This window comes from Argiope bruennichi, chromosome 11 (genome assembly GCF_947563725.1).
Source record: "Argiope bruennichi chromosome 11, qqArgBrue1.1, whole genome shotgun sequence".
Classification (NCBI taxonomy): domain Eukaryota; kingdom Metazoa; phylum Arthropoda; class Arachnida; order Araneae; family Araneidae; genus Argiope; species Argiope bruennichi.
In genome coordinates, this window is record NC_079161.1 from 27,495,967 (window position 1) to 27,518,783 (window position 22,817).

The window sequence follows — 22,817 nt, forward strand, 5'->3', positions numbered from 1 at the left end:
AGCAATTTCAGAAAACACTTGGACTATTTTCAACCATTAATTCAAATTTTTCGATATTTTCAGAAAGTACAACCTGTTCTATGACTGCGTGATGGACACAATACGCAGCAGGTGCCATCCAGACGATGACCGCCTCCTTGGGCAGTATCTGGTGGACAGTGCCCAGGATCTGGCCTGGAATTGCGGCGACCGCACCTCCTCTTCTGATTACGACAGGACCAGGGACGACAGGAGGTACGACTCCGGAAGATACGGCGGAAATTCCGATCGTTTCAGCAATGACAGAGAGAGGGACAGTTATGGAAGAGGGGGATACGGTAATGACAGAGGCAGGGACAGATATGACATGAACCGGGACAGCCATGACAGATACCCAAGTGGAGGATCATACAACAATGGATATGGAAGGAACGGTGAGTAATCTGCAACACCTGTAATTGATTAGGATTAGAATGCTTGTATTAGTGGCAGACTTTGAGCTTCAAATGTAATCGATTTTAGTACAAAATGGTCTACAATATCACTACAATATTCTCACAATATTATCCGTCATTTAGAAATGGTTAGAAATTTGAAATGCCTTTAATTGATTAGAATTACAAGATATGAAAGAATGCTTGTTTTGGGGGTAGACTTTGAGCCTCAAATTTAATTCCTTTTAGTACAAAATGGTCTGCAGCATCGTTACGGTATTCTCATAATATTGTTTGCCCCTTAAAACCAGTAAGAAATCTGAAATGTCTTTAATTGATTAGAATTACAAGATATGCTTGTTTTTGGGGTAGACTTTGAGCTTCAAATTTAATTCCTATTAGTACAAAATGGTCTGCAGCATCGTTACGGTATTCTCATAATATTGTTTGCCCCTCAAAAACTGTAAGAAATCTGAAATGCCTTTAATTGATTAGAATTACAAGATATGCTTGTTTTTGGGGTAGACTTTGAGCTTCAAATTTAATTCCTATTAGTACAAAATGGTCTGCAGCATCGTTACGGTATTCTCACAATATTGTCTGCCCCTCAAAAACTGTAAGAAATCTGAAATGCCTTTAATTGATTAGAATTACAAGATATGCTTGTTTTTGGGGTAGACTTTGAGCTTCAAATTTAATTCCTATTAGTACAAAATGGTCTGCAGCATCGTTACGGTATTCTCACAATATTGTCTGCTCCTCAAAAACGGTAAGAAATCTGAAATGCCTTTAATTGATTAGAATTACAAGATATAAAAGAATACTTGTATTTGGTGTAGACTTTTCGTCTCCAATGTAATCTTTATTAGCACAAAATGGTCGACAATATCGTTACTATATTTTCAAATATTATCTGCCACTTAGAAAAATGGTAAGAAATTTGAAATGCCTCTTATTGAGTAGAATCAGGAGATGTAAAAGAGTACTTGTATTTGATATTTGGAGTAGACTTTGAATCACAAATGTAATCCCAGATGGCACAAAACGGTCTACAATATCGTTACGATACTCTCACAATATTGTCTGTCATTTAGAAATGGTTGGACATTTGAAATCGTACACACGTAATTCCTATTAGCACAAAATAGTCTACGGTATAGTTACGATATTCCCGCAGTATTGCTGCCACTCAGAATATTCTAAAATATCTTGTGCCAGTAGACTTATTAGAACTTGATTAGTCATGAGGTTGCTATGTATTGATATTTCAGCCAAAATTTTATTTTATTGTGTTTTCTTGTATACTTGTATTTAAAATTTGAATTGGGTTTTAGATTTTTTTTAGACAGTATTAGTTACTTTGATATAATATTTAAATTATTCTGTTATACTAAGTATTTTAAACAAGCCCAGTAAGTTACAAAGAAGACTCCTATGAAAAAAGTTCCAGCTATCTAGCAGAATTAGGATTACAGAACTTATTCCGAATCGCAAAGAAGTGTGTTGGAAATTAAAATAAATAAAAAAATATCTGTTTTCACAAAGCATAATCATTTAGAGTATGACAAGGGAAATAAATACCTGAAATGGTTTTTAGAAATGGAAATTATCTATTCCTCTACCAATTTTTAATTTTTTATCGAAGATAACCTGCAAGTATGAATATCATTGGATATCGATAAAACAGAAATTAATCGTTATCACCCTTATGATTCTTACTTAATGCGAACTTTCCAGTCCTTTTCTATTTCATTGCTTATTGTATTTTGGCATATTTTAAATCCAAAAAAAAAAAAAAAAGAATTTTATCTCATGAAATTTTGTTTTGGGCAAAATCTATTATCATGCTCGATATTTTAAAGGAAATAATCACATATTAAAGAATAATGCTAAATATTTTGTAATCACCAAGATGCACACACTATAAATACTTCTTTCATCAACGGTGTGCTTTAATATCCGAATAAACAGATTCGTATTATTATTATTACGGATAACAATTTAAAAAAATAAACGTGTTGAAATAGACGCCCATATGTATAATAAAAATATATTTTGTGATAAAAATCAGTTTTATCAATTTGTATTTCATGTGCTAATATATCTAAATGCTTTTTTAGTAATAATATTTTATAACAGAGGATATCCTACAGTTTTTAGACAATAAAAAATAAACTTTTTAGATTTTTGTGTTTATATTCATATTTATGAAGACCCTTGATTGAAAAGCTCTTTTTTATTATAAATATAAGATTATTATTTCTTGAAATTAATAATAAAAACTATTCATTTTGTATATCAATCTCATTATAGTTTAAAATATTTTAAATGTCAGAAAATCTATGAGAAAAAATAAAGTCTTCAAGCAGTGTCTTGATTTTTTGCTCTTGCGTTGATATATATATGACCAATTATGACCCAATAGTTAATTTCTAAACCATCATATGTAAGTATAAATATTCTTGACTCACTAGCAAATAAATTCCTCTCTTTAACGATCAAAGTTGACCGAATTATGAAGCTTCGTTTTTTCCCCCTTCAAATTTTAAACTAATCAATGGCCATCTTGAGGAAATGCCTTCATTTGATTGTTGGATCTTCCACCAGATGGCATTAAATATTTTGAAATAGTGACATTTAAGGCTTTATTATTCGCAGTTTTGTCATCACCAATTCTAATTGCAGAAAGTGTAAATATGTTGGGGTTTTTTTTAGAATGTTAGTGTCAAAAATATTTTATAAAGAAAGAAGTAATACTACAAAAAAATTTAGACATCGAAATTTTCCAGAAATATATTTATCGGAATGAAGCAACATAAAATAGAACTACTTAAATCATTTAGAGCATTTTAATTAGAAATATTTATATCTCTAACAGTTTAGAAAATAACTATTGGGTTAGTAAACATATAGTTAAGTGTGATAACTTATTTACAATAAAATACTGCAAAAAACTTTGTTTCGTATTTTTGGTACAACTTTAAACGTTTCACGTAAAACGAAACTCTTGGATATCCTCTGTTATATGGTTAAATTCATGTACCAAGTGCCTTGATATGATCGCAATCTTCTGAAAAAATACCACATTTTAGCTTTCTTTTTAAAAAAAATTACTTAGACCCTGGTTGACGCTCTGTTGGTTTCCGAAGAATAAAATCGTTGTGACACATAACTAGAAAGATAATTATGATGTGCTAAACATGTCTAAAAATAGATATTCCCAGATTCCCAAGGATGTCTTGCGTAGAATATAAGTGATATAACTCATTTTTGCTTTATGTTTATGGGGAAAAAAGTAAACGCCACATTTTATGTTTTGTTCCGTTAGAGTATGTGCACTCATACCAAAAAAGTAGAAATGATTTTTTTTTCTCATCAAATATTTTATAGGTAGATAAAAGGTGAGTGGTTCATACAGCTCGGTAACGCTGTTATCCACAGTCGATAAAAACTAGACAAGAGGATGCAGTAGTTTGAATTTGTGCGAGAAAGATCTTGAAGGGAACTGAGAGTTTTTCTGAGCAAGAGCTTGGTTATGGTAGACGGGATTCAAATATATTGATAGTTATTGAATAAATAGTAATGTTTGCCTTATAATGATGCAAATAATTGAATTGGAATGTTCTAAATAATAAAGAATTCTTCAGTAAGGGTCAGAGGATGCTGTAAAATATCAAGAAAAATCTGCAATCAAATTATTGAGTTTGGATTTCAGTTCTTGAGGATTATATATCTGTTTCGTTATTTTTCATTCTTTTTTTTATTTTGTATTATTTCTGTGTTAGTGTTCTGTATTTTGAGTTTGATTTCACTTTATATTTTTCAAAAATCTGTTATAATTTATGATATATTGCATTAACCTTGTTGTTTCCATGTTCCTTTTACCTTATATGGGCATGTGAAACTGGTGAGTTAAATAAATAAATATAAAATTGTCAAGAGGTATTTTCAATAATGGTGCCTATTCTCAGCAAATATAATCCTTCAAATCTGAACGTGCTATTACGTGATTTTATCTGATTTTTTGTGCAAGAAAGTTATAGATAACTTTACGTTGATATGTGCAAATTTCTAACTATTTGTTTATCTGACATTCTTTTATTGTTTTATTATAATAGATATTCTTGGTATTGCCTGTACTTACTAACCCACATTCAGAAGTGACACATTTCCGCGAAAACGCGGATTTCAAGTTTTTCGGGATCGAATTTATTCATTTTGCATAATTAATCATATTTCAATTAATCAATCAATCAATCATTTTTTATCAATTAATCGTATTTATTTTACTCTTTGGTACTTGGCACAATTCATGGGTTTATGAAGCTATTTTTTATTTTTTGTTTGTTTCTTTGTTCCATGCTTGTGATATGTTTGCATACTATGCTGACATTTGGATCTGTAGACATTTGAAGATTTCTCACCTCCTGTTATATTCATTAGCAAACGAATTTATCATTTTCGTAGTTTCCTATTAATTTCATAAATACAAATATTATAAATATTTCTTTTTTTTTATGTGGCTATTAGTCCCACGCCTGTTTTTATCTTCCATTTCCTCGACCCCCTCCTCTGGTTAATTGTCTATTTCAATATTTATTTATTATTGAAACATTTTAATTTAGGAAGTCAATTCACTTCAATTCACATCAAACAAAAGAAGCTATCAGAAAAAAAATTATTAAGTTTAACTGTAAGAGAAGGAGAACTTAATCCGGATTCCACATTTCGTTACATATCAAAACAAATGATATATGATCTTCCAGATAGAAGCCAGTCTTCAAAATAAATTAATCTTCGGAAACGTCGCTTTACAGGAACTCAGTCTGTCCCATCTTGGTTTCTAATATCCTATTGGTCTTTGTGTTTTAACTACTATCTAATATTTGCTTTTTGAATTGTTCCTCTGCTCCAATATTATCTCAAAGTGAACAGATATCATAAGTATGCCATACTCTGATGATGTTTGTAATAAAACCGTCTCAACTAAGTATTGTTTCATGAGGGGTGAGTTCATAGAATCCAAAGTTTGCCTTCATGATAAATTTGCAATACCTGGACAATGAATTGACATGATAAGCATGCTTTACTCAGTTCACATGATACAATACATCTGCGACAACTGAATTTTAGTTAGCTTAGTAAGTATCTCGCTACGTGTAACCTCGCGCCACATTTAAGATTAGCTGGAAAATGCATTGCCATAATAAGCATAGATCTTGCTAAGTGAGTGTCAGGGTTTACATTATATATTAATATGTTAGCTTAATATATATAAATATATATCTAAATCCGCATCACTAGGACGTTTGCAGCAATTGGAAAATGCATTGAATAATATTATATATCTCTCTAAATGTGCATCAATCGGTTCATCTGCGGCAACTGAAAAATACATTGACTTAATAAATACAGACCCCTTTATATAAGTACCACAGTGCCCTTTTGCAACAATTGAATAACACTAACAATAAATACTAATTTCATTGAGTGTGCATTGCACGGCGCTTTTGCAACAGTTGAAAAATACATTCATACAATGAGCATAGATTTTATTAAGTGCATATCATTAAATTACGACTGATTCAAAAACTTAATCGGATGGGAAATTTTACACTTGCTCGAATAAATTAAAATCCTTACACACTGAGCCATATTCACTAACAGAGATTCATACTGAAGGGCTTCGCCCGCCATTCCAAGTCAAGAAAAATAGGAGATTGATGGTCATTTTGAGGCACCTGGTATTTAATTAAATTGTGGTGAAGGGTCTCTATGGACTTATACTGGCGTTTCATGATCAGACTATGCAGGAAGCTCGGACGTCACTTGCTGTCGGCAAGAGCGTTGCGACAGGTACAGGATGCAGCAGTGCAAGGACTCCTTGTCCAGGACCATCGACAACAGAATGGCAGGATACCAAGACTCCCAGAAATGCAGGTAAGTGCATCTTATGGTTTTGTTCTTACTACTACGGGATTATAGCATTAAAAGTGTTGCAATATGAATCCCAGTCTTAAATGTGAAAACATAGAACGTTTTGTAATCGAAGTATAGTAGAAACCCAGTTAACTGAACTAAAAAGGGCGTGGAACGTTTTCGAATAATAATTTTTTTTTTTTTGTTTAAGTTTACATTATATGAGGTCATAAAAATCCATCACTATTTTGCATCTAATTACGGGATGTAATTCTGAAATATTATAAGTGTAAAACGAACATTAAAAGTGTTGTGAAACGAGTCTAGAACATTAAAAGTGTTGGGAAACGAGTCTAGTAGATTAAAAGTGTTGGGAAACGAGTCTAGAAGATTAAAAGTGTTGGGAAACGAGTCTAGAACATTAAAAGTGTTGGGAAACGAGTCTAGTAGATTAAAAGTGTTGGGAAACGAGTCTAGTAGATTAAAAGTGTTGGGAAACGAGTCTAGTAGATTGAAAGTGTTGGGAAACGAGTCTAGTAGATTGAAAGTGTTGGGAAACGAGTCTAGTAGATTGAAAGTGTTGGGAAACGAGTCTAGTAGATTGAAAGTGTTGGGAAACGAGTCTAGTAGATTGAAAGTGTTGGGAAACGAGTCTAGTAGATTGAAAGTGTTGGGAAACGAGTCTAGAAGATTAAAAGAGTTTGGAAACTGGTCTGGAGCATTAAAAGTGTTGGGAAACTGGTCTGGAGCATTAAAAGTGTTGGAGCATTAAAAGTGTTGGGAAACTGGTCTGGAGCATTAAAAGTGTTGGGTAACTGGTCTAGAACATTAAAAGTGTTGCAATATGAATCCCAGTCTTAAATGTGAAAGCGTAGAACTTTTTGTAATAGTATTGCACTACAACCGCGGTTAACCGAACTAAAGAGGGTGAGGAACGTTTTTAGATAATGATTTTTTTTTCGTCGTTTACGTTACATTACATTGGGCTATGGACATCCTCTATTATTTTGCATCATTATCTTTCAAAAATTAGCATCTTATGTATTCCTCATCCTCTTTATAGCTCTGATTTAGCACAATGCGATTTTTTATTCTTTTCACAAATTCGAAGAAACACATCCGAGGTAAGAATTTATCCCGTCAGCAATAGTGGTAAAAGCTACAAATTAGATTTTGAAGTGCCTGTAAAAAAAAAAAAAGTAGCCCCTGATGTAAGTTTGAAGAAAGTTGGATAAATGCATTGCATGGAATAGGGAATATTTTAAAATATACCATCAAATTTTGGGAATAAATCCTGATAATTATTCGTTATTGGTCATTCTTTATTGAATAGTCTACGTATATAAATGTACTTTTCTAAACAAACAAGAAATAATGGATTATAAACATGCTAATACTTCATGCATTCATAGCAGACTATTTATAGCTTGAGAATTAGTCGCAATGTTTTCGTTTCGCTGTATGCAAATTCATATTATACTACAGTCCGCTGTGTTTCAGCTGGAAATTTTATAATCATGGTTCAGCCTCTTTACTATTATTGTTGTGTTTAATATGTCTTAAAATTGTTCTTCTTGTACCTTAAAAATGAATTTTTCTTTATTAAATTGTTAAACAGAAAGACGCGCGACGACTTCAACTGCTTGATGTGGCAGACATCTAATTGCGTAAGCAGAGAGGAAAGAGACCGAGACAATGACATCTTCCGAAGAGCCAGAGACTTCATCTCCAGAAACTGCGACACCTACGGAAGTGAGTACAAAGCATTCAAAACTTATAGTTTCCTTTTATAGGAAAGGAAACTATAAAAGTATATGTTATGGCTATATTTATATACTATTATAAGTAGTTTTTCCTCACCAAATAGGCTGCTGTCTCTTTAATAGAACATATTCATTCGAATAAGAAAATCAGGTTTATACGAAAACCAGGTTCATACGCAATAATGAAATTATTGTCAATAAGCCTAATAAGCGGAATTATATTTATATAATTCTACTTATTGCGTATCTTTTACAAAGCACTATGTATGTATATTTCTCTAAATTCATCTAGAATCAATAGAAAAATCATCTTACAGTCATGAACTCATTTCATGCGATTTCTCGCTATTTTCTTGATTGGAAAAAATGAATAATGCTATTGATGATTTGCTGGTTGATAATATTTGAAGCTCAGATGATGGGAAGAAGAAAAAAAGGAATCTGTGATTTTCACTTGTGGAATCGACTGAAAATTTGAAATGTTTAGACTGATTATTTATAATTATTTTATGCGACTTTGTTTCGATAATTGCCTTGATGTTAGGGTATTTCATTGAGCTAAGAGAAATGCAAGTGCACTGTTTGATTTAATGCTCAAAGTATTGAAAATTATTCATTTTTTTTTAATGAATGATATCACACGATGCTAAGTGTATCGTCTGCCATAATTTTGAGCAAAAATTGTCATGGAATCATTCAAATGAGCCACCTTTTACTTCCCATCCCAGAGTCCATTATCCATTCTCAGACGATTATGCTTTGCTATTGGTGGAATGAAAGAGAATGATCTATTGCGAGATATTGGTGCATGGCAAAAAAAATCTATTACGTATAGTAGACAAGCAAACAATAAGTATAGTATCCTAATAAACAGTGTTAAATATAGTAACACAATAAATAACTTCATCCTCAAGATAACACTAGACAACATGCGTTTTTGGTACTTAAATAAATTTGCTTTAGAAATCGGCAAGTTAGGCTTTGTTAATAGTAAGATTGAAAGAAAACTGTGTCTTATAAACTAATATCGTCTAACAATGAATTCAGTCGGTGAAATGTAGCTGTAGTGCAACAACTGAAGCAGGTGCCGGTCTTTAGGGGGGGGGGGCTTGCTCTTTCATAAATATAAACCTAGACCACAAATGTTTTTGGCCATTGTGAAGAAATTTCTGGGTCTTGCTTGGAATGTTTTATTCTATTCTCTTTATAATCCTGGCTTGGTATCTTCTAGCTACCGCTCTTCGAAAATTTTTGAATTATCTGAAGGTTTACAAATAGCACTTTTGAGTACTTTTTTACTTTCTCGTATACGTAGTAAAGAGATAGTAATCTTCAAAAAAATTCAAACTCGAGATTTTGACGAATCTTCACAATTCAGGCATCCCGGAGTTCGTAAAACACATTTTGGACATTATGTCCCTATGTCTGTTTGTGGCAAAGATAATTAGGAAACGTCAGCTAGACGGATGAAATTTGGTATACGGTCTTTACACCAAATTTGCAATTTTTATAAATTCTGTTCAGTGGAAGTTGACGGCTGTTCGAATATAATTTAACATAATAACTACAAAACGAAGAGACTAGATAGATAACATTCGGTACACAGATTTAACATCTATAGCATAGACACTTGTAAAACTGTGAGCAAATTCCAATTAAGGATTGACTGTCTTTGGATCTGAACTTTCAGAAACATGCAAACGCAATTATTCAAAAACGCAATGACTTAAATCTATGGCATTTGGTGTGGGGTTTTTTGACTACAAGTGTAGTCTTGTGTCAAAACTTTGTTTCAGTCGGTTGAGAAAAACATGTCAAAAGCACAGATTCGATTTTTGAATACTATTAACGCATTCCAAGAATTAATCGCCAAATACCTCACCGAGGATGACACAATGGATTGAGTAAAAAGGCTGAATTCACGCCAAAAGTTAATATTTTGCAACTATTGTATGCCAGTGCCATGCAAGACGTTCTCTGGCATGACAGGTTTAGTACAGAGTATGCGAGAAAGTTTTGTGGAGACAACTCCCGCTGGTTAACGATATGCCGAATGACGTTCCACGAGAGTGAATAAAAGATACTTCTCAAAAGATGACAAATTGTCATTTATTAATAACCTGATAACTCAGAACCGTATCCGCATATTATTGAATCAATTTTATTTTTCATGCAAAAAAAATTATTTTCAGCTAAAAAAACAAAACTAATTAAGATGATGTCTTCCATTTATATCCTCATCTATGCTCTCATTTTGTTTCATGTGCTTTTATTCTATATTTTTAGGATGGCAGGAGAACAATTGCTACAAGACGACTGAAATGCAGAGATGCGAGGCTCTTAATTCTAACACTAGGGGAGGTGCCAATTACGAAGCATGCAGGTGAGTCAGAATGAACAAATGAACTGGGATTTATTAACTTGTAACGATTAAAAACTTGCTAGCCATTGATGGTGAACAAGTACGAAGCGACAACGGATGAAATAGTTCATATTGTAAACAAACCAAGACAAGAACGTGCTTGGAACATGGCCAAGTGAGACCGATGATGTGAAAAACGCCAATAAGGAAGGATTAGTTGTTTCAAGCTGCGATGAAAAAGATTGAGCAGCAAAAAGGAAGTCGCACGCACGGACAAGATACCTTTCATGATATTGTGTAATAAAGCAGCAAGAAGCTTTGTTCTACAATGGGATGAAACTTATCGTTACAAACAGTTTTATCTTTATGAACTGTTCTAATGTTGTTTCACTTTTTTTAATATGATAGGAGTAGGGGATTCGTTTGTGAGTTAGTTCTTTTCTCTATTTAACTTTATATGAAAAATATAGTTTAACAATGGTCATCTTTATTTATACTTATAATAAAGATGTGTGTAATGATATCTCGGTATTTAAATTCTAATTAATTTCCCAATTTTTATCTTAAATTAGTCCATGTTAATTTCATTCTAAGATGTTCTCTTATTTTCTAATCCAAATTCCCACTTTTTTTTATTATTATTATTTAATTCTACACGCGCTTAACAAAACTGACGACTCCGTCATTCCTACACCAAGAACGAAGGGATAAAGACCCTTAATGTTTACAAACATTCTTTTAAAGATGCCTAAGATTCCCTTGTCCAATTCGACATGTGTCAAAGAAATCCCTATCAGAATCTCGTAGTAAAATCATTGAAGGGAAAAATGCCTTTGTTCTTATATCGCAATTTAGAAATACGACACTCTTTCTTCATTTCTTGTACAAAAATTGATTCCCTTGATGGAGTAAATCGAAGTTAAACATTCAAAAGTTTCTACTTCTCAGCCGCGTATCTGCTAAATTTACTTTGTTTAAAAGATTAGTGTATCTGATATACTTTATGTAAACTATGACTGATAAGACCAGGTAATACACCAGAGTTTAGATTTCAATCGTTTCGCTAATACATTTATTGACTCAAACAATGAAAAATATGATTCTTTTTATTATTTAAAGCATTTTTTCGATTAGAAATGCTTCTGACAATTTAGAAACTAACTATTGAGTTATATTTAGAGAGGGACCGCGGTTGCCTGGTGGTAAGATCTCAGCTTTGGGACCAGAAGGTTCCACCGTAGAAATACTGCGTAAGCAGGTCTGGTGTACATTAAATTCATCAAGACCAAATGTCCTTTCACTGGCGTTATGCGGACGTTTGGAGAAGGGGTGGTGCCTGCTCAGGTGTCTTCTTTGTCATCTGGCAGTGGTTCAAATTTATGACGTCCGTCCCCAAAATAGCCCTAAAGTTGCTTTAAAACGGGACGTCAATATAACTAAACTAAAAAAAAGCCAGAGAAAAAAACTCTGTTTATGAGAGATTAGACAGCTTATAAGGAACAAGGGGATATTTCTATATGTTTATATTTATATTGTTTTTTCCAATTAACAGGAGTTTTTTGAATTTCCGCGAGTGCATGACCGATGAAATCGCCCGAAGCTGCACGCGGGAAGATGATCTCTACCAGGGGGCCTACTTAGTGGACAAAGCCCAAGAGATGTCATGGCAGTGTGGCGTTGAACAGTCATCATTGAGCAATGGCCGCAACACGTACACGTGGGACAGGAATAACAGGCAAGATGACCAGTACGGCAGACAAGGTGAATTCAGTCCCGTACATCTCGAAGACGAAGGTAAGGACCCTGATAATAACTTAACATCCTCTGTACCGCTCACGGAAATGGTCACTCCTGTTCTACCAGTTGACACTTGGGGTTGTTAAACGACCGTAGTCTAACAGCACAGAGGTGGAAACTAATGTTGAGTCCTAACGGCCATCTCCTGTTACAATCCTCCCCGTAGGAGATATGTCCCATTATGGAAGTAACTCGACCTCGCAACCTTAATGTACCAATCCGGAAAACGATATTGAACCATTACAATGTCCTGCAATGCCACCTACCTGCTGGAGCATTTAATGTACCAATCCGGAAAACGATATTGAACCATTACAATGTCCTGCAATGCCACCTACCTGCTGGATGATTTGGATATTGGCTATCGTATTTCCTTAGAAATAGACCCTAGCATGATTTTTCAGGAGGATGTAATATAATCCCTCATTAAGATCACCAACCAAATTTGTTGCCAAATAAACGATTGTAGAACTAATACAATACATGTGTATAGTTGTTTAATAATAGAAATGACTGTGACTAATTGAATCCGCCATTTTAAAAAGGGGTCGTTTTTACTTTTATAAATTTTAGTAGGGGATAGCATTTCCTAGAAATTTAAATCTGCGATTTTTTTAATAATTTTAACTCTAGATTTGGGAAAACCAAGCTGAAGACTGGTTTTTACTGAAACCCGTATACTTTTCAAAATGGATTCATAAAGTATATGTGATTATTTTACAGAAGTAAATCTGAATTATTCGTGACAAAGTAAAATGTTCCTGCAAAATAAGACCGAATGTGCCCTTCAGAACGAGTGTAACGTAGTATTGTCTTAGTGTCAGAGAAATCGGTAAAATAACTTTTAGAAGAAAATGGTAAACTGCTGTTGTTTTATTTATTTGTAAGTACTTTTGTTGATTAACTTTTTCTCCTTGAATATTAACTTTTCTTGCTATTTAACACCAATTTAATGATTCTTCCGATCGAATCGTATAGGTGCATCTGACTAAGCTACAAGCTTACTATTAAACTCCAACCTAATGATTCGTCCTATACGAATCGCATAAGTGCACGTAAGTTTAAGTTATAAGTTTGCTGAAAAACTCCAACGTAATGACTCGTCCGATACGAATCGCATATGTGCACTTGAATTTAAATTATAAACTTGCTGTGGAACTCCAATCTAATGGTTCATCCGATACGAATCGCATACGTGTATCCGACTTTAAATAACAAACTTGCTGATAAACTCCAACCTAACGACAAGTCCGATACGAATCGTATACATGCACCTGACTTAAGCTATATCATGTAAGATCAGAAGGCTCTGTGAAGCAAGTCGTTAATAATTTCATTGGTAATTAAAGAGTTAAAAGAGGATGAAATCATATTCATGCATTTAATACAAAAAATTGCACTATGCAGAATGGTAAAGTAAAACTTACAATAAGATTATACACATTTTCTCCATTTCTTCAAACATATCTCTAATACTTTAATGATACCGTTCTTTTGATATTAAATTTATGTTATTCCGTTATTAATTTATGTTTTTCCGTCATCATTCCAGATGCCATGTGTCTGTCCAGAGCACAGTCATACACTGACCAGTGCAAGACCAATATGGACGAGAAAAGACGAGAAATATACATTGAAAACGACTTCGAGAGGAGGACGAAGATACAATGCTGGTAAGATATGCTTTCATTACGTAGATACGCTTTGTTTATTACGTAGATAAGTTGTTCCTGTATCATACTTCCTCTAGTGCAACTTGTCAAATTTAAGAATCAAAGATTGGTAATAAGAGGGAAAGGTGACACCTTCTGTTGGGCAACGCTAACTTGTAACTCCTAGTTAGCACCTAACCTTTTTTCCAGTATTGCCTTTCTGGAGACTTTCAGCGTAAACTGGATCCCTTTTGCGTCTTCGTATCACTTGAAAGTAAATCTAACTAAACCATTGCTGCCAGTAATTATTTTCTGCATTTGTGTAAAATATATCACTCTGAAAGAATTCAAATTATCTTAGATGTTTTAATATTTTTAATTGTAATGCAAAATGCCAGTTCCGCATATATTTCCTACTATAGACTTTCTTAAAATTATAATAAATTTTTTTATGTGTATTTACTGCATGTTTGGAGCAGCATGAACAGGTTTGGCTCTTGTGCCATTAAAACCTATTTTCCAATTCAATCCAATCAGAATGTAATTTGTAAGTAAATTTTTTTTAAAAATTGGAAATTGGAAAAGTAAATTTTTAGAATATCATGAGCTAACATGAATGACGATTCGTCAGCTTAGGAAAGAAGCGCAGAAAAAAAGAGGGAGAGGGGGTAATTAATTACTTTCCAAACTTCCGCATCACACCAACGGAAAAATATTTAGTCCCGAATGATTTAATATCAACCCGATCCGCTTCTTGGAAGAGAAGCAGATTAGAATCTCATAAATTACTCTTGACAAAGTTCTAATATTATCATAAATATTTTATAATTGATAGAATTAGCATTTTTTTGTAACTTGATTTATTTGGCAATTAATTATATTTTTTAATCGATCTACTTGCGCTCCTCCCTCCCTCCTTTCAATCCAATTTTCTCTCTGCCTAGGTAGCTGCCTAGTTGCAAATCCTTCACGACATTTCGGATTAAAAGTTCGAATCTTCTTTAATTTTTTATTGAATTTATCTTCCAGCTCTGTTCGAGAGTACAGAAACTGCCTGTACGAAGCAACTCGCCGCTATTGTCAAGGAGAACGTAGCCGAGTGGTTGATTCCCTGATGGCAGGATACAGACACCACCTGACCAGCGACAGCTGTGTCCGAATCTACGACTACGAATGCAGCGCCGGACCTCAGGGACCAGCGTCTATAACCTTGCTGATCGCCTGTCTTGCTGTCTTGGCCGCTCTCGTCTCTGTCAGGCGATGAGCGTTCACTTATTGTTAAAGAAGTTAAATATATGTATATTCGAGTGTGGTAAAACAGTCAGCTGAACACTCGTTAAATCATCTGAAGAAATGTGGTTGGACATTGGTTTTTAATTCTAAAATAATACTGTGAGTATGACGTAAAAAAGACATTCCATTTTACAAATATAAAAAATATATGTACATATATTTCCTGTGTGAAAAAGGGCTGTGTTTTTATTAAGTTTTATTGTATTTTTTTCTAATGGTTTCACTTATATATGCTGATGGTTCCCATAGTTTTAAATTTGTTCTCATTGTAAATAATTTAAATTTAAATGAAAAGTGTGCACTTTTTATTATTATTATTATTATTATTATTTTTTTTGAGGAAACCATAGAAATACTATAATTTATTCAAAAAATATATTTGCTAGGTATTTATTATTTTCGAATAAATTACGAAAGTATAAGAATATTGTATGTTATATTCCAGTTTTTAAACATTAAAGACAAAAAAAATAAATATATATCCAGGTAATTTGTGAATACATTTACCATTTTTCTTTTAAATTTTTATCCATACTTGCTGTGACAAATATTTATTGGAGCAGCTGAACGTTTTGTGATTACTTTTTTGAGAAATTTATCATTTAAGCTTGATATTAAGCTTTCAGGCTTAAGCAACAAGGATTTTCTATTACATTTTGCAGTAAATTGCCAAATTTAATCTTTTAACATTGACACTGATTTTTTCAGCATTTGAATTCTGAGAATATAATGGCCCATAACCGCTGAAATCATGTTATGTAGTTCATGAATTTATCTTTGATAAGTTGATTAGTAAATTTATAAGTCTAATTTAAAAAACTCATTCTATAATTATAATAATAATTATTTATTGTTGTGAAGATAGCAAGAAGATTTTTAATTATTTATTTTAATATTTTGCGAATTGTCTAAGGGGAAATTTCTGTTCTACAGGTATTTGAATTTTTTGTTTCAGAAATTGATATTTTAAAACATTTATAGTTCAAATAATGTATAGAATCTGATTATTTAGGAAATAATTTGACTAAAAAGAATTTAATACTGAAAAATATACAGAATTTATAAATACAACAGTTTATTTCATCTATATTCAGTTATAACAGTTTATTTCACGGAGTTGATATACATTTATTTTGAATTTGTAATGTGAAAATTCATAAAATATTACAAACTATTTAGATAAAGAAAAATTCATATTTTGTATAATTAATACAACTGCAGATATTTTCATTCACAAAATATTATTTTCTCTTTATGTGAAAATTTGAATTTATCTCTTATTTTTATTGTAATGATTATGTTTAGGGCTCCAATTCTCTTTAAAAGCATTTCTTATGCTTGTTATCAAAATAACATTATTTATGATAAATTCTTTAATGAATGTACAAGAGTTAACATTTTTTAAAATCAATTTAGTGTGAATAAAATAAAAAATGCCTTCATATGATATTTATAGATCCCATATGTGGGTTTAGATCATAATCCCAATAGCTGAAATCTGAACAATCCAGAATCCAGTGAATTAAATATCCATATTCAAACCTTCAATATGACTTTTTAAATACCATTTTAAATTATATGTAAAATGCTACTATTTAGTAGCTTTTCAGTTTTTTTTGTTTTCCGATGAAAAATATAACTACCCAATATTTTGGAATAATAATCCAGGTGCATACATCCAATTTTTTGTTGTCAGATAGGTAATAAATGATAAAATATCAGATAAGCAATATGTGTCTTAAAGTGCATTGAAAACAACTAGAAAAGTGCACACATACCTCCTACAACGCAGCATGTCGGACGAGTTATTAGTGACTGTTTTCCTTGGCATTTTCCCTAGAAGCCCAGAAAGAAATTAGGGCAGAACTAGATTGCAGTCATGGCTGTCAGTACCTATGGGGCAACTACATTGATTTGCAAGTGTTGAATTTATGAGAGTAGGAAATAGTTGAGTAGTGCACAAGTTACCTTGATATGATGTCCAATATTGTAAAAATGTCAAACAAATGATTAGTGACAAAACATCAGATATATGCACTGGACCTTAACAAGCAAAAACAAATTTACAAATGAGCACTTACTATTACATTGTGCTTGGAAGTCTGTTAATCTATCATCTCTACACAACAAAAGCTACTACTTTTTTTTTTATTGGTCACTATAGGCAAGTATGTGTAAGAAGAGTGGGTTTGGGGGGAAGGCAAATGAAAAGATCTCCACGCTAGAGGTTCCAAAAGAGCATCACATTGCAAAAGAAATGATAATTATATTAAGATTATATTCCATTGAACAATCGAAATAGAGTTCCTATCTCAAGACAGTGTTAAAATTGTGAGCATTTCTGGATTCTGACTTGTTGGGATTACACTTGTTTGGATTATGTCCGAATATGCACTTATCTAAAGAGTTTCAAATAAAATATTGATAACCCTTAAAAATCATTCTAATAAAATTGCTTCATTTTAATTCTGATTGAAGCTTTAAGCATTTAAGATCAAACAGAATCTCTTAAAATGATACTGCCAGTGGGAATGAACACAAATTTCATTTTAGCGTATTTTCTGTGTGAGCATTCCATGTATTTCATTATTATATTCTTCTCGCATCTTCATTTTTTAATTGAAACCACAACACAGAATATCAAACATTGTCTTATGTGAATGCATTTAGCATAGATTTTTAATGATTCTAGAAAAGACGATTATGGTCCAAATTTCAATTTTATGTGCATGCATTTCATATAAATTTTAATAATTCTAGAAAAGACAACTAGGGTCCAGTGTACAGCTGTATTGCATTTATTTAACACTAATTTCAAAGATTCTAGAAAAGAAATTGTAATCCCAAATGTAGCTTTGTATGCATGAATTTAGCATGATTTTAATGATTCTAGAAAAGTTATTTATAGTCTAAATTGCATTTTTGTAAGCATGCATGTAGCATGAATTCTAGAACAGTTATTTAGACAAAGCACAAACATTTTTTAAAGTAGAAATTGATAGATATGACAAATTTAATAGAAATCCTGATCACACACATTTTTTTATAACTGATGAGAAATAATCTGATTCAGCCCAAAAAATTAATTAAGAATTATTTTAGAGAAAGTTTTAAAATTTCAAATCTTTAATATTAAGCATTTTAACTATCTCAAACATATTCAGACTTTTTTTTATGTATCTGCCTAGAATTTCATTTTCATCCTCGAATTAAAAATTTATGGCGTCATATAAAGTACAAAATCCATTTTTCATAAGAATCTCATCTTTTTTTTAATGATTTGTTTGTAAAGGAAATAGGTTATAGTTTTGTTATTCTAATTCTAAAACGATTTTCAGATTTTTTTTTTTATGTATCATAAACTGTGTACATTTTTACATTACCTTCTAGGGGATCTTTCAGCAATACAAATTTCGTGGTCCCATTTACTTTCCAAAATTTAAAAACCAAATATATTTTCTATCTATTTAAAATTTAATTTCTAATTTGAAGTATCAAATTTTAACTAACTGATAGAGCAAAAAGTTTCATTGCAGATAATGGTCTCAAAAGTTAATTCCAGTATATCACGTATAAAAAAAATGTACAGATGAAATTTGAAAATAATTGTCAAAATAATAAAGAAAAACGATTCGACTTTTTTAGCACAATCTAAATAATATTATTATATCCTGTTTAATTGTAGGATCGAACAATTTTTTTTTAAATTATAAAGAACCACATTTAATTTTAGAAATAAAAAAAATGACATAAAAAATTAAAACTGTAATTAATTAGAAAAGTTCCTAGAATGATATTCCAAAATTAATTTAAACTATACTTGATTTTAATTTGAATAAGCAGCTCGATATTATATGGCTTTTATAATTATGCCAGTATATAACATTTAAAAATGTACATGTGAAATTTAAAAGTAATTTTAAAAATAATAAAATAAAAACAATTAGACTTTTTTTAGCACAATCTGAATAATATTTAATATTATTGCGTACTATTTAATTGTAGGATTGAACTTTTTTTTTAATTATAAAGAACCATATTTAATTTTAGAAACAAAAAATAACATAACACTTTCAAATGTAATTAATTAGGAAAGTTACTGGAATAATGTTCGAAAATTAATTTAAACAGTACTTGATTTTAATTTTAATAAGCTCGATATTGTATGACTTTTACAATTAAACGAAATCTCAAAATTAGTAACTTTCAAAATAATGCACGAAAAAAAATACTGGAAGGCTGGGACCCTGTTATCAATCCTTTTTTTACTTTGCCTATTTAATGAAAAAAATGGCCCTGAAAACTGTTTTTTCCAAAAGCTTTCGGGAATACTATTTATATGCATTCATTCAATTTTTGCTAATACTTCTTGCAGTAATTCGTGGAATAGTTAATCAGAGTGCATCACTGCATTCTGAGTACTCTACAAATGCTTAATTCTTATACTTTTTGCTTGTTTTGAAGAATAATTCATAAGAATGCGTCACTAGAATCTGAAAAAAGAATTATCTGTTCTGAAAAAAACAGTGCTTCTAATATAGTTACCTCTTTCGTAGCTTTCCATTCATTAGTGAAAGAATCGTAAAATGTTTTTCTTATATAATTATTATTTTGACTTTTTACAATGCATGAATATATATATACTCTTATCGCTTTTAAACTCGCGGCTATGTGACTGTGTTGGTTGTAAATTAAGATTCATAAGCTAAGATTCCGTCCAAAATTCATTATCACATTCATGAATTCATATTTACATGACATTCATTAGGATACATTTTATTTTTGTGCATAATCATTTATCTTTCTACGGTTTAGACTATCAAATGAAGATAATATATATTATGATCGTAGCTTCAAATTTTGATTTTTTTTCTTCTTTTGTTTAGATTTCTGGTTTTCTTTTAGTGTTGGGTTAATTTTGTAAAACATAAATGACATGACAATGTCTATAATATATTAAGAGACAGTTTTCATTTTGTACTTTTGTTGTCTGTGTGATTTACGATATATATGTTTTTGAATCTTTGTTTTCATATTATTATACGAAAAAATATCAATAAAAATATTTGTTACTAATTTATTATTTTTTTTTATCTGCAGACATTCAGACACATTTTTTAAATAATTTTAATTTTAAATGGAAATAGGAGCACTCCAACGATTTATTAAAAAGCTCATAATAATGAGCTTGGCAGATTATTACAGTACAGTAAATAATACAGTACAAATAAAGAATAACAGTTAATTCAAAGTTAACGGAATCACAATGTAGATTCGATTGATTTAAACATTCGAATTAAGAAATGTGGCTCTTATATTTTTCTTCTGGCGCTCATTATATAATTTTTTAATTAAAATCGGATTTAAAGATTTATAACATATTAAAAGTTTTAATTTAATTATATTAACGACCCATTTCAAAGCAACACTAGGACCATTTAGGGACGGACCTCGTAATTTTGAACCACGGTCAGATGACGAGGACACACCTGAGCTGGCACCCCTTCTCCAAATTTCTACACCACACCAGCGGGAGGACGTTTGGTCCCAACGAATTAAACTTAAACCTGACCCTCTTATACGACAGTTCTTTGGTGGAATCGAGTCTCGAACTTGAAGCCCACCGGCTCCAAAGCCGAGACCTTACCACCAGGCCACCGCATTTAGTTTTAATAGTAGGCTGAGTTGATAAAATAAAGTAATAGTCATGATTAAAATATAATAACTGCTGTTTAAATTAAAAATGAAATTTTATCGCAACTAACAAAAAATTAGTGAGAGATACATAGTACCTTGAACAGAACGGCTTAAGGTCTTCAGAATAGTGTGAGTGAGTTATATATACGACTATCAAAATTTGAAGCTTAAGAAATTAATAAAGCATTAAAGTTGCATAAAATATTTAATTGAAGATATTAACAAACATTAATACCGGAGAATCAACTGATTGGCAATGCGGCTAGTTCTACAATAGCTGTAAATTCTACTATTTATTCTAAAGAGTTCTTTTTTTTTTTAATTGAAAGGTTTTTGGTCCTTTTCTATTAAATATGTTGCATTTTTTATTAAATAAGGAGAGATAATAATAATTATTCATTTATGATCACTGGGAGATTAAGGTTATCGAAATAATTAAGAACATTTCCATCATAAATGCATTTTTTTCCACAATATTTCAAAAATATTTATTTATTTATTTTTCACAACATTTGGCGTAAAAATTAATTTGATGACTTAATATTATATTAATAATAAATTCTAAAATCTAAATACAAAATTCATGTATTCTAATTCATAAAAAATATTTTGAATTAGCCTATATGATAGATTAAGCGTAAATTCTTTAAAAAAAAAAAAAAAAAACTGTTTATGTAAAATGTATTTAATGCAAGTGATGAAACTTTTTTTCTAATGGTTATAAAATTACCAAATTGTAGAATTTCAATGTTCTTCGAATTGAATCTGCTTTCTCGGAATCCAGTGTTAAAAAAAGAAAAGAAAAAAAAAAGTCGCTTGTAAAATGACAAATAAAAATGACTACTGAAACTATTTTTTCTGCAAAGCAGTCAATAACAGTAATGGAAACATTTTTTCTTTCATTGGTTTAAATAGCTCTTTTCTGTATGTTGATTAATTACAAATTAAATGTATTATATAATTTTGAGTGTAATTTAGGTCTTGTTTATTTTACCAGAGCTCATTTTGAATTTGACACTCTTGACATACACTGAAAGCATTTTTAAACAAAAACATTGCAGAATAAAAGCTGAAAAATTTAGAAGTATAATTGTTAAAAAAAAGTGTTTAGTTAAGTCATTTCTTAATGCTATTATTTTTAGAAAGAAATTTTCTTTGATTAAGATTACTAAGTTATGCCTTTATCATGAGCTATCATTTAAAGTTAAATATTTTTAGTATATATTAAAATCATATTTAAATTTCCTCTGTAATATTTTAAGTACATATATAACTGATTAGAAATAAACGTTTTAAATTGGTTGCAAGTGTAGCTATTTCTGGAACAATTTTTCTTTCCTTTGATTATTTAATTATTGTTTTAATTAGTCATTAATTAATATTACAATTTATTCTGTATTGAAAGTTGGTTTATCAGTAAAGACTAAAATAGATGAATTACATATCTTGCGGATTAAATACGAAGCCGTACAAATAATAAAGAAATCTTTAAAGTCATCGCACATTGGCTTTATTAACAAATATTCTTAGAAAACAATAGTAAAATATTAACATAGTTTTCATAAGCCATAGAATTTTTAATTAAAACAAATACAGAATAAAAATTCATACCTTGTGAAAAAGTTAAAACAATATACTTAAAAGCACACAAAATAAAATAAAAAATTACCTTTTCCATAGCAAAGAAATTTAAGCATACAATTCTCAGCTCATACAATTCATTTAATACTCATTGGTTGCAAACAGATAAGAAGCATAAATATTAAAAGAGTAGAAAACATCATGTTCTTCATTGCAGAATATGACTAGTCAACATTTAGAATTCATTAAATGAAGAAGAAAAATATTTTTTTAACTGTTGTAACATGTTACAACAGTTAAAAAACAAACAAAAAAAATCCACATCCACATTGAGAATAAC

General features: G+C 30.9%; 1 protein-coding gene across 2 annotated transcripts in view; it reads left to right on the top strand.

Moving 5' to 3' along the window:
- The window catches only part of LOC129956876 (uncharacterized), a 101,479-nt gene extending 81,238 nt beyond the window's left edge, over nucleotides 1–20,241 (top strand). Inside the window, exons 5-11 of one of the 2 annotated variants that reach the window (XM_056068854.1) lie at nucleotides 64–413; nucleotides 6,218–6,353; nucleotides 7,951–8,084; nucleotides 10,382–10,478; nucleotides 12,010–12,251; nucleotides 13,807–13,927; nucleotides 14,936–20,241. In XM_056068854.1, the coding sequence (XP_055924829.1) occupies nucleotides 64–413; nucleotides 6,218–6,353; nucleotides 7,951–8,084; nucleotides 10,382–10,478; nucleotides 12,010–12,251; nucleotides 13,807–13,927; nucleotides 14,936–15,170 (1,315 nt within the window). In that variant the 3' untranslated portion in view covers nucleotides 15,171–20,241. The remainder of the gene's footprint in view (nucleotides 1–63; nucleotides 414–6,217; nucleotides 6,354–7,950; nucleotides 8,085–10,381; nucleotides 10,479–12,009; nucleotides 12,252–13,806; nucleotides 13,928–14,935) is intronic. The other variant, XM_056068855.1, reaches the window with a different exon arrangement.
- Nucleotides 20,242–22,817: the final 2,576 nt, after the last annotated feature.